Genomic DNA, 27139 nt, shown 5'->3' on the forward strand with positions numbered 1-27139 from the left:
AACGTTAAAATACATTAAATGCATAAATACACAAATTACACGTTCAATTCGTTTCTGATAAAAATGTATCCATACCATTTCTTTTCTGAACACCTGATAGCTAGTAATGAAACGATGCCCGATCCTTCCGATCCAAAGAACTTGGTCGATAATTAGAAAACAGAAGATCGAACTCTCGCTACGTGTACAATCTCTCGTCCGACGATACGGAACTGCCCTCTTGGGTGAATAAACCCATAGATATAAAGCATGGACATGCAGTCGGGCGAGCCATGCGATAAGATATAGGGAGACGGCGTACAAAGTCCCTTGGGACCAGTTGAGGTCTTAATTACTACCCTCTCATGCTGGAATGCCGCGTTATCGTGCGGTTACTTCTGCCCGTTCGTGTATACGTGCACGGGTCCGACATTGAATTACACTTTCCTTTTTGGTTGGACCTTCCCAGCGGTCATCACCGTTGAATAAACGTGTTAATTACACGTGACACTCGAAGATTCTGAAAATCAAACTACTTTCGAACAGGTGAATGGAATAAAACTGTAGCACAAAAATAACCAGAAATATATACTATGTAGTTATTCGCGTTTCGAAACTCGATGTTCGTTTAATTGAACAATTAAAATTATTCGCGAAACGACACGCGGCAAAGTGATTGATAAACTATGTATAGAAATGGGTGCAGCTTTGATCGCAAATACGAGGCCTGTGAATGACTAGCTTCAATAGACCACAAAAGATCTATCTTGATATATTATCGTGCCCGTAACATATTTTAAATGATCCTCTTGTTATTCAAACTCCATTTAACGCACAAAGTTCACGTTGAAATCTATAACCCAGAGAGGAATATCTTTTTTTAAATAAGCAGAAAGGCCTAAGATCGATAAAAGTTCACCGAGCCGTAACTGGCAGAAATGACTTTCTTTCTATTCATCGTAACCGATATCAACGACGACATTGGCTATATCTGCTTGGACAGACATAAATCCAGACGAGGATGGATCGGAGAAAATCTATATCGTTCCGGTTCTCTGGTCTCCGGTGTTCTCCACAATGCTGATAAATGCGCACTCAACAGAAGCGTGCACGATCAGGTCGGTAATAGACAGTTTACATTCGGCAATTCTGGTGAACAGCGAAACGTTTAGTAGCAGTAACCGATCGTTACATCCACCATCCGTTTCCCGATATCCAGATATCTCTCATGAGTTACCGAATCCACGATCAGCTAACATGGAGGTACGAAAATTTACAGGCTGGCGATCAAAGCAGTGCAAGAACCGGTAGCATCGTGGAGCCGGAAGTCCGATTGTTTGTGCGACCGTACTTTCCGCTCGACTACGCGTCCAATCCCTCTGCAAACGGACGTAGACGTAGATCACCGCGTAAAAAGGTAAAAAAAAAAAAAAGAAAAAAATAACGGATAAGTTACATATATTATCTCACGGATAAGTTACATCAAATGATATCGCAACGAAAGATGGTTATTAAAACGATCGTAGCATATTCTAAAACGAAGTTGCGCAAGAACTCAGGTTGAATTGTCTAGCTCGCGCCGTGGAACGAAGTAAATCGGTTAAAACTTCGTCTTTCCCCCGCCTTGCTTAATTATGTTCCAGCTAGGCATGCATTATGTATTTCACTTTGTTGAAGACTTCGACCGCCCCTGGAAGTTTGTCTTCCGTCGGAACTTTCCTATGGAGTTTCCAATTGTAATGTACCACTTAAAATGAATTATCGATAACTTTCCCGAAAATCTTCGCGAAAGAAATGACAGTACCGGCGACAGAAACGATCCAACTTTCCCTCGCGAATCGTATGAACAAAGAGGAAAGTTAACCGAAGAAAAATCGGAACTACGACACGAACACTTTGATGTTTCGGTGCAGAGCGGTAGGTATATCGGGCCGGCCGAGTAACCGACCATCCTCTATTTTTACATCCATCACGGATCCACTTTGTGAATTGATCATCGATCCCGACGTTTCGGTATTCGGGCGCAACCAAGCGGAAATCTCCAGGGAACTGCGGAGTAACGGAGGACGCCGATGAGAGTTTCTCGAAGATCGAGATGGTACGCACGTTCGACGCCTAGTATTCTTCTCCTAGGTTCTTCGAATTTTTGGCGGTTCACCGCCAACTAATGACGAACCGAGGGACATCAATGGAACAGATGTGGAGAAGGGCCGTTTGGGTTTCAGGTGAAAAGGCCGGTTGCACATGCACAGGACGGATCCTGGTTCGTTTTAGACTCAGCCAGGCGCAAGTAAGCCACTTTGAAATCAGATAGGTTCGTTATTTTGATAGCCTTCCCGATGCTCACCGATGCATCTACGATCGAGTCTGCTTTAGGCATCGCGAAAACGCGATTAAGCCATGCTGCACCGAACACCGAACTTCCACAAAGTCGTGAAAAGTTTGCAGACTCCTTGCGAGCGTTCCAAACGCTCGTTTTACGCTTGTAACTTGCTTGATGCTTGTAGTTGCTGAAGCGATAAAAAAAAAAAAAGAAGAAGAAGAACCCTTTAACAGAGAGCGGCGAAACGAAATTAGGAATTAACCGACTATTCACGTTTTAAACATATTTCGTATTGTTTGAATGATGGGAATCCGACGTTATTTAAATTTAATTTTTTTAAATTTTTAATTAAAAGAAAAACAACCAAATGAAAGTTTTAAATGATCTTGAAAGTACTTGTAAGTACATAAATTTGTATTATAACATCGAGGGCACAAAGAACGCGAAATATTTGGGCCAAGTATGATGTATGTACGTCAAAAAACAGGACGGTTTGCAAGGGCAAAAAGAAAGGACCAAACATGTTGGCATACGCAGACCAGTATCGGTTCTCTCTTGTTAGACATCATCTCGAGCATGTAATGCGTCTATGGTCCTATGAAACCCAACCCTCTACCCTAAATACGTATCGTTCTCTATTAGTTATAAACACACCTGCTGTTTATGGATCTGTGAACAATTTGAAAAAGTTCTCTTACCGCCGTTTTGTCCGATCGAACCACTCTAAATATTTTGATTGCTCCTCCATCAAATTTTTTTCGAGTTGATAGTCAAGCATCGCATCTTCCTGTTACGCACGTCACATATCTCTTCTTAAGCGAACAATTTAGACATTCAAAAAGTTTTAATAAAAGTAATATAGAGCGAAAAATTTAATTTCTGTATTTTCAAAATTTGACTTTCAAATCAAATCGATTATGATTATCATAATTAAACTATACCGAAATTTTCGAACATAATGTTGAAATTTAATTGGATTCTTAATGAGATACGTACGAGATGACAAGTTGTTGTGAAACTATGTTCTATACGCAGAGACGAAAGTGCTGGTTTGCATAAACAGAATTAATTATAAACGCAGAACTTAGTTTTGCGGCATCGTCGTCACCTTCAACTTCCCTTAATCGTTATTCTAGTTACATCGCAGCGCCCGTGCTTGTTATATCTAAAGTAATTTTCGCACAAACATGTTTTAAAATAAACGTAAAAATCTTACTCATCCTACACGTAGATGTATGATATATATATATATATATTTACTAAATTTTTCTTTGTTGTTCATTCTGCTGAATTTGCATTAATAGCCGTCTTTTCCTTTGATGAAATCTGTTAAATTACATAGAATTTGTAAAACAAACGTTGCATCTTTATGAAAGCATACATATATATTTAAATATCAGAATTATAATTAAAGCAGTGCAAATATATAATACAAATACTTGTAACGTTACAAAATGTCGTAAGCATATTAAGCATTATTTTTTCTCCACAATATTATATAATCACAGTTTAATTATAGACAAAATAAATGTAAATAACGCTAAAACAATTTTTTGTACATAATAAAATGAAAATACTAGTTAGAGAATTAATAAAAATTCTCCACAAAATTCAATATTATCCAATATTAACTTAAATATCAACATTATAAATTAATAATTTATATGTAAACATTAAAAGACAAATTAATAAAACATATCAATAAATATCAACCATCTCCTCTTCCATCTTTATTTTCTATTGTTGTTGCATCTAGTTTTTCAGATTTATTAAGTTTCTCATCATGATCACTTGTTAATTTATTAGTTTTTATTGTATCACCGCAAGATAGATCATCATAACTTTTTTGAATATTATCTATCGCAATAGTTTCTTCTTCGCAGTAATCTTTTAAAACTGGAGGAGTAATCGATTGTTTGACTTTCGGCATGTCTTGTATTTGCTGTACGTCGGTACCATGAGCCACCTAAACAAAATAACAGATTTTGGAACAATTGTGAGAGAAAGATTTGCAGTTAAATATCGGACAAATTTGGTAAAAGTATTCCAATTAAAAGAAAGGAAACTGTGTATTACCTGAAGAATTACTTGTACAGGTTCGCGGTTTTCTAGACTTCGTAATGTATTACCTTTTTCATTTTTCCCCTCATGGCTAATTCCAAATCTCAATAATGGTCCCAAGCCCAAATTAAATGATGCCCCAGACAGAAAAAATGGTATCATTATTATAACAAAACCTACACATAAGAACAGCATACATTTTACAATCCATCCATATGTCCATGGCAGATTATCTAAAACAATAGATGAATAAGCAATAAATCAATTGAATTGTTAGAATGTAAATATAAATAAAACTATTCACTTACCTGTAGCATTATTTATGAAATCAGATATAACAGTCCCCATGTGTGAAACCGGATGAAGTATGACAGTGGTAATAAAATGTGATAATGCAAATGCAGGTGTAATTTTTAGTTTTGGATTAGACATTATTATTTCATAATATTTCTCACAATCGTCATTAGCTATGCAGAGAAAACAATAACAATAATATTTTAGAATATTATTCAATGTATCAAAATATATATATACTTACAAAAGAATGAAATGAACTTCTGCCATAAACTCATTTTATCTGGTTGACACGAAATTGGTACCTCTGAAAATTTCATTTGTGCAGCAATGGATTTAATTTCAGCTTCCTGTAAAAAACATATTACGACTTCAGTTAAAAAATAAAAGTAAAAATTTTAAAAATTTTGTTGTCAATTAATACTACTTACCTTCATAAGTTGCCACCAAGTCATAAAAAAGCTCAAAACAAGAATGATTTGTATGATATAAAAAATGGGTAGCTTTTGCCCTCGTCTTAGCATTTTAAATGTGAGACAAACCATTAACATTGCAAATATAATTATAGTACCATCTGGCTAAAATATTAAATTCACAAAATTCTTTTAATATAAATTAAAATATATAAAGTGAAATGTAATTAAATAACAAATATTCTTACATGTTCTTGTACTGTCTTAAGTACTGTTTGAAAACCTTTGTGTAATATATCACACATGTATATAACTCCAAACATATAATTATAATGAGGCTGCTGTATTATATTACTCAAAATTTCATCAATTTCCCTTAGAGATGTTTTCTCAATATGAAAATTTTTTAGTATTTCTATCTGTGAATGAGATACTTCAATCTCTATTGATCCTTTTATTAACACTTCATTCTCATCCTGTTTTCAAAAAATAAAATATATTCAGCTTACTTAGATAAATTTTAAAAGTTCTATTGTAGGTAATATTATTCTATTACCTCTATGCGAATATTTGATAATAATAAATTAATAAGACGCTTATAAAATATCACGGTTGCTTCATGATTACAATGATCATCTACGGGCTTATAAGGTGACAGTTCATTCTTAACTTCATTGCTTTGAATACTGCAAATATTAATATTTAGATATTTATAATATCCTAATGTTTATTACTTTGATTCATTATTAACATGAATCATACATTTTATACATACATGTCCATCTTTATATCTTTGGTTACAGTTTTACTGTGTTTATCATAAAAAAATGAATGTGGATCTACTAATTCTTCTGAATCTCTATAAAATTATATATTATCTATTATCTATGTACTATTTATTTTATAAATATCATAATTAACACATTACTTAATTTTAGAAATAGAAGCAATTTAGTGATGTTCTTACCTTGTATCTTCAAAGAAGTTCTCATGTTCGCAATGAACAATTAAAATAATTGCAAACATATGACTTAATATAAAAGTAAATTCGTTTGCAAGTTTCATTCTGAAGAAATATACAAGTTTTAAATACAATACTCTCAATAATTGAGGTTTATATGTTAAAAATATTGTGCTAAAAATATTGATGTCCTCAATTGTTTCATAACCTATCTTTTACTTTCTTTCGAATACACTACATGCATATGGTATCAAAAATTTATATTTAAATAAAGTGTAACTGAGATTTACATGTGATTTCATTTAAATTATAAAATTTCGCAAATACACATAAAACAGTGGTACCACATACATAACATATTATGGTAGCACAAAAATACCAACACATACAAAAATGTATAATAACAATACTCTCATTGATTCAATAGATTTTACCGTAATCTATCAATCGATTCTCTAAAAAATAAAGAACTAAATAATTTTAAAGATAAATATGCACTATTATTATTATACTAATATAATATAATAGAAATAGTGTACAAATTATTTAACATTATAATAATAAATCATAATTCCATTTCAATCTAGGTATTTTTCAGTTTCTCTGTTGTATCACATGTAAACAATGAAATCGATATAATAAATTTATATTTAGTAAATATAAAATAACATAGAGGGAAACATCATAATAGTTATTTGATTTTTCTTATACTTTATATTTTCCTATACTTATAATATTTCTTTACTGTTAATAATGAAATTTAAAATAGTTTTATATAAATTTTTACTGTAATTAGTCGACCATGTACGTTATCAGTGCATGTAAGTAAACAAAAAATCACTATCAAACATGATTTAATATAACACAACAAATTTTAAATGTATATTTCTATTTGCTTTGAAGTAATAAATCATATTTATTGTATTTTCCTCAATGGTTTATATTAATTTATTATTATTATCTTTTACTTTCTTCAACTACTTCTATAAAAACTTTTGAAATATTTGTTCATTAAGATCATGTACATTTGAATTATTATATTCTATAGATTTTATAATTAGATAATAAAATTACTTAGAAAAATGTTATTTAAATGCATAGAATTACATTTAAAATTTTGTACTTTTGTCAATGATTTAATACTATCCATTAAATATGGTGACATGATATATAAATAATAGTAATTATTCCTAAAATATATTTAATTATTTAATATTTAAAATACGTAAATTTATCTATATTTTTGTTAATTTGTGACGCTTTATCTACAGAAAATATATCGCGGTGCAAGTGTAATGTATCTTACATATGTAGATAAAGTTTCGACAAAAGACAATTCGTTCTAAAAATTAAAATGGAAGTTTTAAATCATGTTGATGAAAGGTATGTTTTTTTTTTTTTTTTTTTTTTTTATTAATTTCTACAATTTTGTGAAATGTATTTTGTAAGACTATATAACCGTAAATCCGAGATATTGTTAATATAATATTAACAGAATACTTCAGTTTATTTTTATAAATTTAAAGAAGGTGTATAAAATTATTCATTTTGTAAAATGTTTTGTAAAATCAAATGTATATTTTTGTCCTATATAAAAATTGAAAATAAAACTTTGATGTGTGAGGTTATGTTATCGAAAATATAATTTCAGTTATATTGTTTAAAAAGCTTTTGATTAAGTGATGCTTTTCTAAATATATATTTTGTAGTGTGGATGAGAATACAATTAGCAATGACAATGTCGGCGTAGTTTTAGAAGAAGCAGAAATAATAGATTGTGATACAGAAATAGAAACTATCACAGAAGAAGACAATATACAGTATCAATTATGTGAAGTAAATAGAAATGATAATGCAGTGGCATATCGCGTGGTACAAGTCAGTGATAGTCATTCAAATAACTCTGAATTATCAATAGCTGCACCTATAAATAATACTGTTCAAGTTTTGACATCGCCTATCAATGGTCAGTTCTATGTACTTAGTAATGGTAATGAAGTAGTTACCTCAGAAACTACAAGAACAGTTGCACCACGTGTTAAATTGCAAATAGACAATCCACAAAACATCCTTACTACCATTAAAAAGGTAGCATATTTTGTGTGATGTATATCTTGTAAAAGTTGTTGAATGACATTAATTATTATTGCATATATTGCATATATCCTATATAGAGAGATGAAAGAAGAAGAGTAACACATAACGAAGTCGAAAGACGCCGTAGAGATAAAATTAATAATTGGATTTCAAAATTGGGGAAACTTTTACCAGAGTGTGAACAAAGTGCTACAGGAGATGGCGATTTAAAAACTAATTTTGAGTTACAAGTAATATAGTATATGATTTTAATACATTTACATGTTGTATATTACCTGGTTTATTTCGTTATGATATTCTAGTTCCAAGTATTGATTTGATTGATTTTTTCTGTTTACAGAGTAAAGGAGGAATTTTAGCAAGAGCATGCCAATACATTACAGAATTGCGTGATGTACAGGAAAATTTTCAACAAAGTTTAGATGAAAATGCTCAATTGTTAGAAGAAGCTAGAACTTTAAGGCAAGTGGTAAATCAATTGAGGAAAGAAAATTCAGAATTAAAAGACCAAATTGCAAAAAGTGCAACATATATACTTGGTACCTAATTTTTGTGAGTATATAAGTCACATAAATGAGTATAATAAATAACAATAGATATGGTTTCCTTTTTATTAAATATCTTTTCTTTGAATTGATTTTGTTAAAAGTATATTACCTTCTTGTAACAAGTACTGGTAAAAAATAATGTGTAGGAAATGCATATAACTCAGTATAATAAAATAGTAATGATGTAGTAATTATAAAATGTTTATTTACATATATTTAACTGAGTATATATTTATATTTTGAAAACAATTGTAAACACATTATGTAATTTCAACTGTACATATCATGAACAATAATTATTATATAACGTGAACAATCGAGCAAAGAGAGTAATTTATTATTAAACCATTAAATTAAATATACAAATATACAAAACATTGTGCTATCAATCAATAATTAATCTTTATCCAAAAGTTATATGTCATTCAGTTTTAAAGTTCCTTATCACCTAGAACATGTTGAAATTTCCACTAATGAAGAGTTCTACAATATTTACACTTATAAAATACAATATCTATCTATTTATTTACATGAAACAAAGTGATACATTATTGTATCAATTGTTTTTTTTTTTAAATATTTCAAAGTGCAACGTGCATGTGCATATTAATGATGTACAATTACAAAATATGCTAATCATCAATATGCACGCGCAACTATTTACGTTAAATGCAAGGGAAAATATATGCATTCACATACATATGCAACAGTTTAAACTGTTATTACTGTAACGCCTAGTAATATTATTGCTTTAAAGCACATTATTTTGACGTTTGTGCAGAATAATGTCTGTTTCAATATTTCAGAGTAATAATACAAATTTTCCAATTCATAATTACAAGAAGAGTATGTATCAAATTATTAATTGTATATTTACTAAATTATGTGTCTTTATTAAGATATGTAGAGTGTGGTCAATAGAAAGAAGAAATTGTAATATTGAAATTCCTTTTTTTATTTCGTAACTAATGCATCCATAGAATATTTGTAATATTACTCTGATAATGTATAGAATTTTTATTCCTTAATTGATGTGAATTAGTGAATTCAATGAATGAAAAGTTCTGAATTGTGCAGTATGCGATATTATCGTTTCAGCGCTTATAATTAACGTGTGATATTTCTCTTCTTACATTTAGTCACATTGGCCATTATATATAGTTGCCCTTATATAACAATACTTATAGAGAAATTGCGTTCGAACAAATAAATTTGTCCTATAAAAATAACTCTTAAATGAATTAGGTCCAGCAACAAATGTATCGCTTCTAATCTACACATCAATGGTTAATGATCTCTGTACAGTTGAGTAGGAATCTCGTTCTTTCACTTTATCATATTGTCCTCGTCATATAGTAAATACAATGCCAGAAAATAAGCAAAAATATACTTCTGTGTATTGTTTATGTTTCACAAGTTTTACATTTTTCTTCTTTCTCCTGTAAAATTACATTCAAAGATAAAGAGTAACAATTATTTTTTTTTTACGAACGTATATTTTAAAGAATGTACCTACATGCATTAAGAAGGAAAGTGTCAGAAACAAACAAAAAAATATTTAGTAAACATATTGGCAGTGTTGAAAACTTTCACAATTGGTGGGTCAGTTTGTTTTTAAAACATTAATTGAATTATGCGATAAAGAACTATAGCATTAATTTTTATATACAAAACACAGAGGTTTTTGCTAGCTGACTGGCTTTCATCGTGATATTCTCATAAGACTTTTCTGTACAAGAGTAGAAAAACTTGAAAGATATCTCGGATGATACTTTTTTTTTCTTGTCTAGAAACTGCTGCAGTAGCAGTAGAAAAAAGCGCGATATGCGAGTATTTACACATTTAATGGTATGTATGTACCTATATCATTAATACTGTCGCTCCATATTCGACGTAGAAACATAATTCTCCGTCTATATACCAAAAATTTAAATCTTCATACAAATTACAATGAATACTATGATTTACTGCTCCAGATGAAATGACGACAATTGTAGGCAGTAAAGGGGCGTATCGTGAAACAATTTGATTCTTTTCCTTTTTATGAATATGTGATACGTTTTTTTATGAATATGTGGTACGTGTGATACGTTTTGCTTCACTGAGAGAAAATTTCAAGGTATGATATTTGTGTGAATTGAACGTCGTTTTTTTTCATTTCATTGTGCATATTAAAAGAGACTATCTAAATGATCATCAAACCAGTAATGTAGTTTAAAGATTCTTCATTTTGAAATTATAAATATATCTATCTAGTTAAGCGAAATTCTGTTACGCTTTGCCCGTACTTTTCTCTCAGTGCTACCCTTCGTATCCATTTGCTTCATGGATCCCTGAGAAACAAACATTTCTCAGTCAGTCTTTATTACCATAAAAAAAATCAGTGGCCATTGCTAATCCAGCCATTGCCCACAACATACAAGTAGTTACATTCCAATAACGCTATAGTTTATCACTAGTCTTTTATGTGATTCCGTGATAAGAGTGACTAGTACTTTCTCTTTAATACCGCAAAGCTTGCTATCGGCTTTACACATAATGTTTATATATGTCTAGTAGTAAGTGCATTCGTTTTTCTAGTTTATGCAAGTTTTTTTCTTCAATTATATTTTCAATATCGACCCACCTCTTATCGTTTTCTCTCTGAACGTTCGAACTTCTCGCACGGTATTCTTTTCCATTTTGTAATATCAATCGTTTCATCTAAACGTGGCTTGTACACGTACTTTTCTTTATATGAATTTATAATTACGTTTTATTAGTAATATTTCTTGCGGTTATACTTTGAACAAACAACAATTTTCTAAAACCAACTAATTAGTAATACCTTGTCACTCCGTGATTGCAGTGATCTGTGTGATTGTAAGACGGCAGAGCACAGAATCTAGAAGAATCTTCCTCGAGGCAGTGAAATAAATATCGCCAACGATGCAAAGTTACACTTTTTTTTGTTTTTATCGAACTGCGTGTGATTTAAATTAAAACAAGAATTAACTACGCACGGACAGACGAAAAGTAGCGTAGCGTTTCGCTACCCTGTTAACAGGACGTATCAATATTATTGGATCGATAACAATTCAAAGATAAAACTTAACGATTAGATAAATAAAATACCTTCGTTCCATACATATGATAGGCGCTTGTTGTCGTTTGCTTCCGTGCAACATTAAAACAATCCCCATTTGATCATTCGAATGTTCTTAAATGTCGAAACATCGAAGAAAATCGGATAGATCGGAAGTTTTGATTGGAACTCTTTGGAAAATGTTTCTTTGAATCGCGTAAATTACGGTCGCGAAGCAACGATTAAGCGCTTGTCTGCAGACTTTTACAAGTCAATGTATGGCACGAAGGTAGGCCTGTCTCAGGACGGCTGAAGTCGTGTATTTTTCTTGCTGCTACCGAACGTGAACCAAGTGCCAACTTTACGTCCTAACGAATTTGTCGTAGCTTGCCCGATCATTGTAGGCATTTCGTAAGCCGACTCTCTTTTGTACGTTTTGTCTGTAATTGTTCAATCCGGACGATTATGATAATATCATAGGTTTAAAGTATACTTACGAAGGTTCAGACGATAATTGTTGTACGTACTGCGAGGTTTAATTGGCGGTCTGTTCTGCTGTCTCGTGGCTGCGAGCCTAGCCAATTGCCTGGCCGCAGAAGGGAATTCTAATCCATCGTTTCTATCCTGAGCAACCAGTCTTCGTTCCTCCGCCATGGCTGCCAACCATCGACGCTTTTCTTCCGCTGTGCGACAGCAGAACAACAACCATTTATCTCGAACACAGCTGTATACTTTCAAACAGTGCCTTACTGTTACACCTAGTTGGTGATCTATAAACAAATCATCAATAACTTACAATCAATATATTAAAAATTATTAGATGAATATTAGATAATTATTACATATTTTTTAAAAATTTACCTTTTCCATCGGGAACATCGATCACTTCGCTTGTGTCGAGATAAATTCGCCCCTTGTACACGTAAGTATTTCGCTTTAAAATATCCTTTTTACAATACACTAATTGGTGATCGAACAGGAAAAGGGTAATATTGTTTGTCCACATGCCAGTGGTAACTCTTACAGCTTCACCTTGATAAATTAATTGCGACGAAACCTCTATGAGATCTTCACCCTGTAGCATTAAAGTGTAGCACCATTGTAATTTAATCAATATTAATTTTATAAATTTTATCATCTTTTTCATATTCGTACCTCCCACCCTTCAACTCTTAGTTGCCACGCAGCCAGCTTCTCCAGGCTCTCCATCCGCCTCTTTCTTTCGTTAATCAAAACAGCAACATCCCGCATCGCTTCAAGAGCTTCCTGAATTTTATGATAATCCGGATGATCGGTCTTCGTATATTTCAATAACTCCGCCAACTGGAGCGGATACTTGCATATCCGTTGCACAGGCGTCAACAAATAGCCGTCTAAAGGAATTTCTATCAGTCCTCTCATTAATCTACAGGCTTCGAAAAATTTGCTGTAACGATTATGTTGGTACAATTCCTGCAACGTGGCGGTAGCCATCGGATGACTGTTGCAGTACTCCGAATACATACGAAATCCCGCTCTCTGAAACAATTTTAAAAGTCGAAGCAACCATCTACTATCGAAACGAAACTAACGAACGTCAACTAAGTTTTTGATCTCCTTACATGATTTAGGAAACACTCGCCCACGCAACTCTTGTACGGGGCACTCCAGTCGATCCGAGTTTCCAGCTCCTTCAAGAATTCCGATTGGAAGTCCAATAGTTCCTCGAGGTTGATGAAAATCGTTTCTATCTGCTCCTCGGTGAACATATCCGTGCGCCGACGACATTCAGCTATGTAACCTTCCGCAACATCCCTCAGTATCTTAACGAAATCTCGTTCGGTTTGAACCAGTTCGCGAACTACGCTCGTTCTGACTTGCTCGTTCGATAATAGCGAAACACTGGTACGTCTTCTCAGTTGCGAATTTGACGTACCACCAGAGGCCATTGCCGCTAAACAATCCTCGACAGTATCTTCTTGGCTTACGCGTAACTGAAAACATGATACTCTTTGCAAACACTGTAACTGTCAGAGGTATCTTAATCCACGAAAGTATTAAGAAAAGTTATAAGTTTCACTAACGTCTTATTGTTTTATTTTATTACTTTCACGAGTAATAAGATGTTTATGTTTTAAAATGAGAAATATTAAACAAAGAGAATTCCAATATTCCTAGTATAAAGTTTTTAGGAGAGATCGGTGATATACCCTAACAAATGCAGCCGGGAACCAGCCATGCTCTCCTCTGCAACTACCCCACCACCAGTCTTTGTCCAGGTTGTCCAAAACTTCGATCACATCGCCAGCACGAAAAGCTAGCTCCTCTGGTTCCATTGCCACGTGGTCCCAAACAGCTTCAGCCAGGATTACCACCTCTTCGTCCATCGTCTGCTCGAAGGACTTCTTTCTATCCGTCAAGGAGGCGATGGAGGATTCCGAATCAGACATCATCTCATCGTCAGACGTTCCACCCCTTCCATCCTGTTCGTCCTCAGACAGAACGTTTCCACCGGGCAACCTCGCGCCTGATTTTAAACAAAACGATCCTTGTTTTTATCTCGAGAAGAAAGGAAACGACAGCTCGCACACGGAGCTCGGAAAATTTTTTATATTTTCTATCTGTCACTGGATCTGTATCGCACTTTGCTTTCGCTTCGACGCTTAAATTTATAATACGTGAAAACAATCGATATATACGAAAAATCACCCTGTGTAGGTATCCATGATAGGCTTGCTGGCGTTGGCAGAGCGGAAGATTAAAAAATCGTTTATCACGTTTCATGGGAGTGATTAGTTGTTTCTTTTCGTAGAGCTTCACGAAACGCGACTGCCCGGAGAAATATTCTTGAAATATTCCTGATAAAGGATTCTTTCCAATTGTCGAAAATTACCGAAATATTTCGTGAAACTCTCCAAGGGTGATTACTTTCTACTGCAAACAAAAGCGTTATATTCACAGGAAGCAATCCTTACAGAACGAAGATATCAACACGTTTAATACAGGAGTGTTCCGCATTCCTTACTGTTAAGAACTCTTCTTACAGGTGCGTTTTGTTACAACGGTGTGTATGCTTTGAGACTTTTTTTTTTTTTTTTTTACAAAGGATGCATGCTAACTTGGAGCACTGTCGGAAATGGTGGTCTAAAGAGAAACTGAATACCACTGGAGTAGAGAAGAATGTGCACTAATCTTCGTCAACGGGTTCGCTACCAGTGTACTTTCGTACCAAGCAAACAAGCAATATGCTCCTTTTCGAGAAAAGAAAAGGAAGAAAAAGAAATGAGAAATGGCCGCACATTTTTTTCAAAACAGTCAGTCGATGTTCGTATCTCCAAAAATTCAAGAATTCAGTGCTACATCGTGACAGTGAATCAGCGTGTAACTATAACTAACTTGTAGTGTATAATGTGAAGAAGGAAAAAAAATTAAAAATTACTTATTTGCTTGGAAGGAAAGAAAGGAAAATATGTGGTCTACGTTAGAACTCAAACAATTATTAACAAGTTAACGCTCGATTTTAGATTGACAAGTGTTAGTTTTACCTGCAGTTTTGGTGCGCATCAAGGGTGATAGCTGATTGATACCCAGTGGTTGACTAAGTGAACGCCTCAAATTTGTCCGAGAACTCCTCCCTTTCGCGTTACTGGGGCCAAAATAAAATCGTAATTAATTTTTCTTTTTGACTACACATGGTCAGATAAAGGATCAACAAGCTTTGTGTTTACGTAGAAGCATCGATACAACATTCAGCAACGATTTACAATAGGTAGATATATATATATATATATATGTATGTACATACGACAAGATATACACGTGTATACAGAGTGGTTCTGTAAATTGTCCTACCTCAAAAAATTACTCCTTTCTTTGTTCTTACATTTCCCAGCCGTAAATAATGTTTCGCATTTTCTTTTTGTTTAAACTAATTTTTCTATTCTTAAAAGATTTTAATATTTTAATTATCAAAGCTTTTAAAGATTATAAATTTTAAAATATTTTTTCCTAGACTTAGTATTCAAACTAGTGCTTTGAATTTATGAATATTACATACGCGTTACGAATGGTAACTGAAGATGTTTAAATAGAACCGTTCGTCCCTACCACTACTTACTATAAAAGAAATTTCCGTTTAAAAAAAAATATAAACGTTTTCTCGAGTGAAAGAAGCAAGAAAAGATTGACTGCGTAAAATACGAAAGAACCACTCCGTACATAATAACGCGTGGCAGACCAACTGTTTTACGAGGAAAAATTAAAAGAAGGTGGTTTGTTATAATACCCGTCTACCTACCACTATTCTCCCTCGATTTACTGGAAAGGTTCGAGAATAAAGAATTTAAATTTTGTCAAGGATAATCTTTCAAGGGATTGTTTTGATGATATTGTAATGTCGTGCTATGATTCGTTTCGAATTTCAAACAGAAAGGGGAAAGGGAAAAAGTAAATAAAAAAAGAAGAAAAAAAAAAGAAAGGGAAAAGAAACATTTTTCTTTCTTTTTTTCAAGGACAAATCATTTTCCCTTTTTCTTTCAAGAATAGACCATTCGAGTCTTAACGAAATTGACAAACGAAGCACCTAGATTTTTCCATAGGTATGTGTATTTTGTTTCATAGCAGAGAGTTTATGCATTCGCCGACTAACGAGCATATTTTATCCTCGAGTACTTGCACCGAAACCCAAGCAATCGCCATCTACATTCCGATATATCTAAATATCAAAAGTTACGCTTCACGTCCTATTTCAGTGCGTACCGTAAATTACAGTTCAATTTTCATTTACAACGTCATCGAGGTTCGACGACGGACAGAGTTTTCACAAGATACATCGGGGAGATTTACGTCAGCGATTGGCCAAGGTTTGCAGTTTTCTCGTCAGAGTTGAGCCTCGCTCGCAGTATGGCAAAAAGTCAATGAGGTGTTTGCGATAAGGATGCGAAAGCACGAGGACGGATCACGATCATTGAACGTACCTTCTCAGTGTAACGATGTCATGGGAGGAGTGCCTCGGACTGAGCCTAGGAGGCCTCGTCTTGATCGGCGACGGTGTCGAGAGCATCCTGCGATAATTGTGCGCGTGGCTGTAACCAGACCTCGTATCCCACTGCAGTAACCTCTGACCTCCTAAATCGCTGTTCGTTCGACGTACATGCTGATGCCTCGACGTTCGACTCTGAAGATCCGCCTGAAAGTACCACACGTCCTCTCGTTAACAATCGACCTCTCAACGCGATTGCTCGAGCGGCTAAGCGAAAATGCAGCTCTCCGCGTCTGGCTGTGCGATCGTTAAGCCAGTCTCTTCCAGAAAATTGCTCGATCGTCGAGCAAGCCCATTCCTTCTCACGGATTAGATTCACGCGCTTTGGAATTTTGTTAATACACACAAGTATACACACAATGATACATAATTCTGGTGTTTACATCGTGGCAAATTTGTATTAGTAACTTGTGGATTAGAACGGTGGTGTTAGACACAGGTGCCATATGTGTTTGTTCCATGCTAGTTCCACCGTTGTCTTATTCGCATTTTTACTTTGTTTACGATTTATCTTTGTTACACCGAGCGAGTTAAGCAAATTTTCAAACACTGTTTGACCGATCTTGGAGCTAGATTAAGTCGACACAGACACGTCGTTGAAACACGATCATGTGCAAAAAAAAAAAAAAATCGCGGTGAAAAAGTGCAAACTTTGCACAAGCCGTGACTCAACTTTCATCCGCGATTCCATAAATCGTATATATTCGGCCGGGTACTCGGCTCGATATCAACTAACTAGAAGCGCGTTTCCTCTCCTTGTATCCTGGCCAACGCGATATATTCTGTTGCCGCGTATCAGTGACTGTCGGTGATCTGTACGAGCGTGGTTAAACCGTACACGAACGTGAGTAATGCGAATTATTGTGTCGAAGGAAACAGTCATACGTGTCGAGCGATAATGATTACGAATGTGCCACTTTCTCAACAATAATTGTTATAACCGGCCAGGGAAGTGACGGAAGGAGGATGGACGTCAGTAAAAGATGGTACGACACGCGGATTGAAACTGCACAGGAATTAAAATAAAAGCGATAAAAACGTGTATATATGTATATATACATATATGCAAACATTCATGACAAATGGATCACATTTCGTCCATCGAAAGCAGAAGCGTTTGTCTTCGGGATCCTCGTTTCTTGCTATCACACCCACACAGTTGTTAGTTTCTTTTGGAATCAATTGTTCACAGTTAGACATGTTGTAACATAGAGAGAGAGAGAGAGAGAGAGAGAGTGTTTTGTATTTGAGAGGTTAAATGAAAATAAACAAAAGAAAATTATCGAATCCGTTTTTGAACCGAACGCAGACGAACGCAATACTCATTGCGCTCTGACGTTTTATGATTCGGTTGATTATATTACTGGAATTCGATTGCCACGATACCACCAATGAAAATGTAAATCTATCTATAGATACAAACAACGTCGCGCAGTTTCAGCGACGTTGGCGTCGGTGTATTAGACACAATTTGGCACAATTTCATGGTACCATTTCTCGCAGCAGGATTCATACGCTTCTGTGTATTACATCATCAAAACTACAATCCTAGTATAGTAATCCTATTATAATCGCACAGCGTCACCACGAAATCGCAACAGTGTCACGTCCTTTCTCTCCATTCTCTGGATTTTATGCACGAAAATATGCACAAAACACTCTCCCAGGTTGCGGTGCTCCCATTTAGTCGACGACGTTAAGCACAGACACAGCAATGACGGAGAACTTCTCGTGCGGTTGGCGGTTGTTAATGATTAGCACGAAAATTGCATTTAGCGGGAGAAACGGCGGCAGGGAGAGGGTACGGAGGGACGGGGGGCAAAGAGCGATAGTCTTTACCTTAAACTTGTCGATCAGTATCTGGTTGATGAGCTCGGACTGGGGTCGTGATTTGTCGGCGACTCGCCTACGAAGGGCTGGCGGGCTGTCCGTCTCGTCTTGGACGTCCGTGTCGTGGGACTCGGAGCTATCACCACCCCCCATCATTCCACCACCACCACCCCCAGTCAATGCTCCACCAGATACCATCTATATCGTTTACAATTTACTTCGTTACTCGGCGAGTCTACGCTGGACAATCTAGTTGTTTTCTTTAACTTTTCGACAGAGTACAGAGTACAGAGAGTCCATGCGACTGCTTGGCGTGACGCTTGGCGTGGGAAAATGAATTTTCTAAAAGGGATTACTAGTTGCGGACACGGAAGATTCGAAGAAACGCTATACGCGTCTCGTTAGTTTAAAAGGAATACGTTTTTTTTTTTTTTTTTTCTATGGACTATCCGCTGTCATCTCGCTCTTACCTCGATTTGTATTCCACTATCTCCGCTGTTGCATTTCGCGTTTCTGGCAGCTTTGCTGCCCTTTTTCCTCTCCTTGCTGCTTCTCCATACAAGAGGACCAAACCTGTAACAACAAAAAAAAAGCACACGTAATATTAAACTGCAAATGGCATTTTTCATTGATAAAATTGAACTTTTTACAAGAAAATAGAATAACGAAATACACATACAGAGATGAGTAGAATTAAAAAAATTGAAGTTAAACAGTTCATATATATATATATAACAGATATGTTTCTAGAAAACTCTGCTTTGAATATTTCTTTTATATTCGTGCATTCTGCGCGTTGGTACACTCATAGAATTTCGCACGATTACGCAATCTAGGAATAACAATTGAAACTAACCGGAATTTCTGGTCGTTATTTGTGTCTTCTTTGTGCTGAGGTGTCTGCTCCGTGACAGACGGCGGTTCCCTTTCCTCCTCCTCGTCCAGGGGGCCGGATCCATCGTTATCTTCGGCCGGACACTCGCTCTCATTGCTCTCTTTGCTGCCCTTTTTGTGGAACCTCAAGGAGAAGCTCTTTCTGAATTTCTGCAAAACGCTCTCTTGCTGGCTCTGTACGCTCGAACGGGGAGGATTCTGGGTCCCGGAAGCGGTCACGAGATTGGCACTCAAGTTAGAGGGCTGCTCTTGAAGACGCGAGTGGGAGACCAAGGGAATTGTCGCCTCCGCCAGAGGATGCTCCGTTGTTACGTGACCTGTTGTGCCCTCGTCCTCTTCGTCTCCCGACCACTGTCGACTGTCACAATATAATACCATCGAACTTTTAGTAGCAGATAAATGCTCCTTACGTAAAAATGTTACTTCTTAATTTTTTTTTTTATCACGATAGCTGTTACAATCGGCACGCGTGAACGATTAAGATCCTTTTTAAAATGATTGAATTTCTGTCACTCTTATAACGTCACTGAAGCCTATGAAAATCTAAGATCTGATCCTCGATACCTCAGTGTGGGATCTGACCTTGGATATCTTATTTTAAAAGTTACGTTTAACTTTGATTTCTAATCTAACTTGATTTCAAATCTTTCAAACATTATTGCATTATCGTTATAAAAAAAAAAAAAAAAAAAAACAGAAATCTTCTTCGAGCGAGTTGAGCAACGGAATTCGACGTGAATCCTGGTCACTTCTATTCAAAACTATTTGAACGCTATCGAGAAACAAATGAAATGAAATTCGAGGCGTCGAGTAAATCGATGGGAAAAATACGCGATGATTTCTCTAAAATCAATCAACTCAACTCCACACGTCGTAGTGAGAGAAAAGGGAAGAACTGTTTGGCCATTTCTTCAAGTTACTCTCGCGCGTATAGGAGTTAACGGACGCGAGGCGATGATCATTTCGATTATCCGTTTAATCAATGGCCCATTGTGATCTCCACAGTGGAAAATAATTGACGGGCCGTTGGAAATTCAATACCGTTTCTTCCTCCTCGCGGAGGCCACGGGAGACGCGCATCGTAAAATTGATAGATTACGAAGATACGCACGTACAGCAATTCACGCGGCTGAGCACGGAACACGGCAGCTGACCAGGTGTCTACACGAGGCTGTGTAACGGAAACGACGCACGTCGTCGCCGCGAGCCAGCCTCCTTTGTGAGCACATCGTTCCTCGAGAACGGAAACCTGCGGTCTCCGAATATCACGAAATTTTCGCGAATCGTCGCTCGATTAAATATTATTTTCACGAAACGCGATTCCTTTTACGCCTTTAGAAACCTTACTATTAGTCACTATTCTTTGTTTATACAGCGCATATCGTTGCTTCGGCAGACGTTCTTTTTAACTTCGTTCGGAAAGACGAGAAAATTCTGTGAAAATAGCAAATAACTTTGAGAGAAGTGCTCTTTTCTTTCTTCCTTTTTTTTTCTCTCTTTTTTTTTTTTAAGCGATCAAGATCGTTGACGCGACTTTTGAACGAGCAACTATTGAAAAACGAGCGAGACTCCACTCGACGTGGCGTGTGCGTTCGAGAGTTATTGCTTCAAATCGAGATATAATCGAGCCAGATTCTCCAGTTTGTTTTGAAAGTGGCTCTCGTTTTACGCGAGATATGTGGCTCCTGTTTGGAATGGGATCGATTTGAAGAAACACGACCGAGAGAAAAGAAGCTTTTTTTTTTTCTTCTTTTATTGTATTTTCAACAGCGCGAGAGATAACTAAGTGGGTTTAGCATGTTTTGCACACGCTTTCGAAGATAATGAAATTTCTGAGTCATTAGTTTTGTCCTTGGTGAACTAATTATACTGTCCGTAGAAACTATTCTTTTACATTGCACATGCAAAAGAAAAAAGAGAAAAAGACCAATGTGCGGTTCCACAGTCGTTAAGTTAAAATCAACAACGCTCTCCCGCTATACGCGGTTACTCTGCGTTAGATTAGTGGAATAATATGCCGCAACGTCACGTACCACATCATCGAGATGATTTTGAACGATTTTTTCTCCTCCTCCGGGTTAATGTTCGCCGACCTGTGTCTCATTATTTCTTGCTTGACCAACATTTCAACGCCCCAGCCGTTTCCCGTATGTTCCCCTCTATTTGTTGGAACTTCTCGCGGTGACAACACGAGCACCCCTCACGTCGTTCGGATGCATATTTCTCAAATATTCACGAAAGCGAAACGAAAAGCCGTTCTAATTATTTGTTTTCGTCGAAATTTTATCACGAGCAACTCCCGTTTCAAATTTTGACACTTTTTCGAACAGAAAAGAAGAGAATTCTTTCATTCACGGTTTTCTATTTATACGCTCCGACGAGGATAAAATCCTCGAGATTATTCGACGCACGAAGAACCACTTGCAACCACTTTTAGACAGGAAATGCGTCGAGTGACGGTCTGCAGGCGACTGAAACCTTCGGCCGGCACACCAAACCAGCACCAACATGCGTGTGCACGTTCGTGTCTCGCGCTGTACTCGGTAGGTCTGTACAATCCTACGTGGCGTAAAGATATTCACGGAAATCGTCCTTCCTGCACACTAGAATTTTTATTTCACGACAAAAGTCTGCCGGCCCGTTGTTTCAACCAGGAACCCCGTCACTTGTTGATCGGCTGCGATATAATCACGTGCACGTACGTTCTCCTTTGTAATCCTCTCTCTTCCCCCTTCGTTGAACGGGCAACTACAAATATCTGGTCCGGAGGAATCGGCAGGAACACACACTCGATCAGATTCGATCACGAGCAATAACACACCCTCACGATCGTCCCATCAATGGTTAGAAATTGAACAGGGGGTGTCCGAGTTTTCTTGGTAAAAGCATCGACGACATTCGTGCATCCAGCGATTCGGCAATTTGTTTCGTCGAAGAAGGGCCCGCCGCGCCGCGAAAGACACAAAGGCCACTCTCCGAAAACGAGAAAATCGCTGGGAACCACTCTGGTCCAGGAGGAAGCGCTTTGAACGACGAGCCGCGGCCGACTGAAGGCTCCACCACCAATGCCACACAAATCCAGTCTCACATGTGTCTCACGTCCCTCTGTGTGTGTGCACGTACACGTGCACGCGTGCAAGGTTTGTGTGCCGATGCACCTCGTGAACTCTTCCAAGAACACATTTCGAGGGTCGCTTCAGGTATAAACCGACGATGCCGAGGGGTTGCTCGTTTCTTCCTCCTCCACACCTTTCGCGCGCTGTCTTCTTTTTTCCCCTCGCTTCGTTCCACCCTCGTTTTTTCCTTCCTTCTCCTCCTCCCCTCTCTCTCTCTCTCTCTCTCGTGGTAGAGTGAATGGTGGACGAGAGATCAGCGACCAAGGAGAGCCGTCGGTCTCCACAAAAGGTACTATTTAGCCATTGTAGTGACAGCGGCCCCCTCTCGGCTCCTCACTCGGTCTCCTTTTAATCGTCCCGAATTTTTACTCCGCCATCGCGGGACGCGCCACCTTCCGTACAAATTTGACACGCCGCGCCGAACCCTCGCCTCTTTGAGGACTTTACTAATCTCCGTTGTCCTCCCCTGCGCTTCCTTTTGTTCACAGAGCGGTGTTTTCCTTCTTTCCACCCCTCTTTGCACGCACGCTTCCGCCAAGTCGTGGTGCACACCGTAATCAACCCTCTGTTTCCCCGACGTGTCAGAGAAACCGTCTCAATTCCGTGTGGTCCGCTTTTGTTCCTTCCTTTCTGCAAATTTAGAGAGTTCCCGGACCGGGCGACAGATACTGCGATCGCCGTGGTAGGTCCCATTTTTCCCTTTTTTCAACTTTTTGCCACCCGAAATGAAGCGTACAAAAGTCAAAGACCATTCCGGTTATTGAAAGTTATTCGAGGTGCATTGAAATTCGCTGCGGATAGGACGGACAAGGAAAAGAAAGAGAATTTGGAAAAAAATATATGACCAAGGAAGAACTTGGAGAAACAGTGGTCACGTTCGTGACATTATTATTTTTCATGAGGTACCGGTCCCTCTATCGTTTCTGTTGACTTTTCGAGTTCTACGTAGCGACGGCACGTGGCACGTGGAACAAACGATAACTTTTCGTTTTATCGATTTGCGTTTAAATCTAGTACCGACGCGCGTGGGTGGAGCGCGTTCGATTTTTCTGGCCATCACGTAGGCGTTTAAAACCAGCTCGGCACTGTTTCCACAGAGATCGTCAATTTGTTCGATCATCCATCACTTATAAATTTCTCGTCTCTTTGATCTTGTTAATCTCGTTGATAACGACGGCGACGATAACATTTGTAGACTTTGGTCCAACGGATCTTTAAACATTTCGTTAGAAATTTTTTAATATGAATTACAAATTTTTTTTGTGAATCCAAGGACAAAGGAAAACTTGATAAAGGAAAACTTTGGTCAACAAAGAGTGGAAAGTTTTCTACGTTCTTGAAAGACAATCGTTTTTTATTAATGGATCGCAAGATGAACCGAGAGCCAAAGGAATCTGGTATCTTCCCTTGAGATCTTATTCTTAAAATATACTTCTTAAAATTTTTATGACTTACACGACGCCAAAACAAGAGGATCTTTTGCATTTTAAATTGGAACTTGCATATATTATTGGAATTTGTAAATATATCCCGATCTGAACGTTCGGGTTTCAATTCTGAAATCTGGATGATTGCGACTTCGTATCCAAATTTTAATTGAAATTTATCTGAAAGACTTCGTATCCAAATTTTAATTGAAATTTATCTGAAAGACTTTGTGTCCAAATTTTAATTGAAATTTATCTGAAAGACTCAGATTTGACGCAATTCCACCGAGCTTCGGAAACTTCGAACGAGACTTCCTTTCGAAAGGATTCCTCCTTCGGATTCTCGCTTCCTCTTGGAATTTGAGATTTAAAATACAATACATTCACGCGCGATCGGGAATCAGTTTGCGGCATTAAACAGAGCGTGAGTAGAAGCGAGTCCAGAACGGAGAACTTGCCCGTTTTCCAAAACTTCGTATTAGAATAATGCTGAGCTGCGCCTCATTGTCGGCACAACAAAGTTGTGAGAACTTCTCGAGCGTAGAAGATTGACGTTCTCGCTAAATTGTTATCGCCTCGATGAAACTATCACCTATCACTCGTTTGTACTGTTGGAAGTTTCTTTGATCCAATTAATAACGAGCGGATTGACCGCAGGAACGATTTTTCTTACGATTTCCCTAACATCTGAAAAGGCAACATGCTGAGAAATGTTCTGTCCTTTGCCAACAAATTATTTTCCATAAAAAGACGGAAATTTCAAAGCGAGCTTCCCAACGTTCTAAGTAAAGAAATTTCCTTTCAACTGATTATAATTAAGACGCAAAGTCGTGAAACAACTCGCAGAAGGCTCAGTGGCTCGCGAACGAAGGAAAAGAAATGTCGAATCAAAGCGCGATGCGTGGACAAAGGCATTTTCCTCTCAATTGATCGTAATCAACAAGGTGCAAAGCGTGGAAACGCGACGACCTTGGCAACACTGACTATTTTCGGACAATTTACTGGGAAAGGTTAGCTCGTCACATATTAACGGAGGTTGTTTCGGGGGGGAGTGAAACAGGCCGGAAGCGAGCGTTACTCCGTCTCCGTGAAACTAAAGCGGATGTCACGAGAGATTCTCTATTCAGCCGGTAATTAGAGCAACGACCGGATGAATGTTCGTCCAGGTACAAAGTCGATGGAACGCCGAGCCGGGTCATTCGAAGTAACGTCTTTATTCTTGCCTCGGCAAACAACCCCGGCTGCGAGACACGCTGAAGGGATCAAGAGGTCGCGATAGAAAGCTGGAAAGCAAGAGCAAGGCACTTCAAACGAACCTGAACGCAATCAACCCGCCACCTTTGATCTATGCCCCGTTCTTCGATCGACTGTTTTTTTTTTTCTTTTTTTTTTTTTTCGAAACTATTTTTACCTCTCGCCGTTGTCGATAATCTAGCAAAGTGGAAATTGCCGTCTGCTCGCTCATCGTTCCTCGCACGCTGTACTTTCTACGTACAGAGTAATAATAAAAGGCGACGGTGGTAAATCCTCCGGTGGGTAATTTCGTGCGGCGTTTTCAAGATACAGAGATTCATTGGAATTGTTTAACTCATAAACACGTTCCTCTTTGAAGAGCGACGAATTCTTTTACCTACTTTTCCTAAGGTCACTCCTGCATTGTTCTCTTAATTTCAAGAAGCATCCACCCTGTTTGCTTTCAAGATTTACGCGTAGTAATTTACACTGTGCTCGTCCATTATATCGCATTATGTTACGAAGATTATGTTACGTTACGTAAGACGAAGCTTCGTCCCTCAAACGAGCTCGTATTAAAAGTATATAAATTCGTCGTTTATCGCGTTTATATATATTTCCTTCGCGCGAAGAAAATCAAGTATATAAAATCAGCTTTTTAATATCTGTTGGCATAATATTTTTCATTAAAGGCAAATCTCCTCTAGATAGCCTAACCGGACACGAAACGGACAGATTTCGTACCTTAACTGTCACGAGTAATTCCCGAAACACCAAAATTCCTCTGAAATTCGAGTGAAATTTTTATCATTCGTCCCTCTCCCATATTCGTCATTCTTCCAAGTTGTGTATTTTCAAATTTTTACATCACATAGACACTAGAAAATAATTTTCGAAAGTTATAAAATTCGACTATTTTAACAAACGGCCACGCGAAATGAACTGAACGACGATCAATGACGAACAATATATACGTCGGAGCAATATTTTCAAACGAGACAACACGAGCTGCGTCGTCCGTGAAATTTCACCTCAGGTCCCGAAGATCAAAAATCCGATTATAAACGCTGCGATTCAAAAATAACCACTCACCTTTCCACATCACGGTCGAGAAGCGCCGGCGTGCTCGAAGCTTTGATACGCCTCTGCGCCTTGCTCAGCCCAGGAATTCGTCTCCTCTCTTTCCCGGAGTACGCGTTTGAGCGTTGATCGTGCAGCGGCTGCAACGGAAACATAATCGAAATCACTTTACGCGTCGATACGCGCATAATTGCGCAGGAGACCTCTGTGTGTGTGTGTGTGTGTGTGTGCGTGTGTGTGTCTTGGATCAAAGCACTGGATGCAATGTAACCCGGTGATAACCTCGCGCGCGGGAAAGTTGATCGCCGATCTATTCCCATGATTCGACACGCACGAGTGCTCTCGATCGTTCCTATCTAGACAGGCTTATCGAGCCGAGCTTGCTATCCAAGAATATTCCACGTTATATCTCTCGTTAGTGAATTATTTCGTAAGAGAGCAAGTCCTCAATGTTGCGTCCGCTCTCTGGGTCACTGTGCCTCCATTCACGTTTCCCAGTTGTTGGCTCCTCTTCCTCAAGAATGAATAATAAGACGCGATTCATAATAGATCGCATTGTGCAGCATTTAATGATCCAGCGCGATAACGATATCGAGCCAAGTTCAATCCGATCAGCGATCCACTTTTTCTCGAAATATCGCCGTCGATCCAAATTAATTCCTCTCATCAAAGACTCTCGTTTCCAAAGAATTTCATAAATTATGTCAATTGTAATATCGCGTATTTTTAAGCATTGCATAGCTATAGTTCCGTCGTTTCGAAAAAAAAAGAAAATGTTTACGCTCATTATCGGCAGAAT

The 27139-nt window shown here is 37.3% G+C and overlaps 4 protein-coding genes across 10 annotated transcripts in view; 1 reads left to right on the forward strand and 3 right to left on the reverse strand.

Moving 5' to 3' along the window:
• Positions 1–2100: 2100 nt before the first annotated feature.
• Positions 2101–3726, reverse strand: LOC122536434. Its single transcript, XM_043668803.1, has 2 exons — positions 3001–3726; positions 2101–2489 (listed from the first exon to the last, which is right to left on the reverse strand). Exons 1-2 carry the CDS (start codon positions 3078–3080, stop codon positions 2201–2203), a joined length of 369 nt encoding a protein of 122 aa, XP_043524738.1. The 5' UTR covers positions 3081–3726; the 3' UTR covers positions 2101–2200.
• A 278-nt stretch (positions 3727–4004) lies between these two features.
• On the reverse strand, positions 4005–6455 carry LOC122536428 (chloride channel CLIC-like protein 1). Of its 3 annotated transcripts, none has more exons than XM_043668796.1 (9): positions 6038–6455; positions 5846–5929; positions 5627–5756; positions 5319–5546; positions 5089–5235; positions 4902–5007; positions 4672–4830; positions 4432–4596; positions 4005–4268 (listed from the first exon to the last, which is right to left on the reverse strand). In XM_043668796.1, the coding sequence occupies exons 1-9, from the start codon at positions 6133–6135 to the stop codon at positions 4156–4158; spliced, it is 1230 nt and encodes a 409-aa protein (XP_043524731.1). In that variant the 5' UTR covers positions 6136–6455; the 3' UTR covers positions 4005–4155. The 3 variants fall into 3 exon arrangements, with proteins under 3 accessions (XP_043524731.1, XP_043524729.1, XP_043524730.1); XM_043668794.1 differs by having other exon boundaries at positions 4379–4596; positions 6038–6441; XM_043668795.1 differs by lacking the exon at positions 6038–6455 and having other exon boundaries at positions 4379–4596; positions 5833–5916.
• Positions 6456–7302: 847 nt separating this feature from the next.
• Positions 7303–9001, forward strand: LOC122536431 (upstream stimulatory factor 2-like). Its single transcript, XM_043668798.1, has 4 exons — positions 7303–7414; positions 7741–8119; positions 8206–8358; positions 8469–9001. Exons 1-4 carry the CDS (start codon positions 7386–7388, stop codon positions 8673–8675), a joined length of 768 nt encoding a protein of 255 aa, XP_043524733.1. The 5' UTR covers positions 7303–7385; the 3' UTR covers positions 8676–9001.
• Positions 9002–10458: 1457 nt separating this feature from the next.
• LOC122536427 (filaggrin) overlaps positions 10459–27139 on the reverse strand; it is a 136100-nt gene continuing 119419 nt past the window's right edge. For 3 of the 5 annotated variants that reach the window (XM_043668790.1, XM_043668792.1, XM_043668791.1), the window contains exons 10-21: positions 26353–26480; positions 19447–19842; positions 19061–19163; positions 18600–18788; positions 16696–16907; positions 15265–15365; positions 13930–14246; positions 13342–13713; positions 12896–13258; positions 12602–12815; positions 12268–12510; positions 10459–12180 (exon numbers count right to left, since the gene is read on the reverse strand). In XM_043668790.1, coding sequence (XP_043524725.1) covers positions 12041–12180; positions 12268–12510; positions 12602–12815; positions 12896–13258; positions 13342–13713; positions 13930–14246; positions 15265–15365; positions 16696–16907; positions 18600–18788; positions 19061–19163; positions 19447–19842; positions 26353–26480 — 2778 coding nt within the window. In that variant the 3' untranslated portion in view covers positions 10459–12040. The remainder of the gene's footprint in view (positions 12181–12267; positions 12511–12601; positions 12816–12895; positions 13259–13341; positions 13714–13929; positions 14247–15264; positions 15366–16695; positions 16908–18599; positions 18789–19060; positions 19164–19446; positions 19843–26352; positions 26481–27139) is intronic. The other 2 variants (XR_006308400.1, XM_043668793.1) reach the window with 2 other exon arrangements.

This window comes from Frieseomelitta varia, unplaced genomic scaffold (assembly GCF_011392965.1).
Source record: "Frieseomelitta varia isolate USP_RPSP 00005682 unplaced genomic scaffold, Fvar_1.2 scaffold_834, whole genome shotgun sequence".
Taxonomy (NCBI): Eukaryota; Metazoa; Arthropoda; class Insecta; order Hymenoptera; family Apidae; genus Frieseomelitta; species Frieseomelitta varia.

What these genes read in the sequence shown, in the direction of transcription:
- LOC122536434 (XM_043668803.1), bottom strand. Translation starts at nt 3,080, where the DNA reads ATGCTTGACTATCAACTCGAAAAAAATTTGATGGAGGAGCAATCAAAA. An exon ending in TTCGATCGGACAAAACGGCG is followed by an intron (nt 2,490 to 3,000) that starts GTAAGAGAACTT and finishes TTATCGCTTCAG; the next exon opens with CAACTACAAGCATCAAGCAA.
- LOC122536428 (XM_043668794.1), bottom strand. Translation starts at nt 6,135, where the DNA reads ATGAAACTTGCAAACGAATTTACTTTTATATTAAGTCATATGTTTGCA. An exon ending in TTAAGACAGTACAAGAACAT is followed by an intron (nt 5,236 to 5,318) that starts GTAAGAATATTT and finishes TTAATATTTTAG; the next exon opens with CCAGATGGTACTATAATTAT. An exon ending in TTTCATAAATAATGCTACAG is followed by an intron (nt 4,597 to 4,671) that starts GTAAGTGAATAG and finishes CTATTGTTTTAG; the next exon opens with ATAATCTGCCATGGACATAT.
- LOC122536431 (XM_043668798.1), top strand. Translation starts at nt 7,386, where the DNA reads ATGGAAGTTTTAAATCATGTTGATGAAAG. An exon ending in TTAAATCATGTTGATGAAAG is followed by an intron (nt 7,415 to 7,740) that starts GTATGTTTTTTT and finishes TATATTTTGTAG; the next exon opens with TGTGGATGAGAATACAATTA. An exon ending in AAACTAATTTTGAGTTACAA is followed by an intron (nt 8,359 to 8,468) that starts GTAATATAGTAT and finishes TTCTGTTTACAG; the next exon opens with AGTAAAGGAGGAATTTTAGC.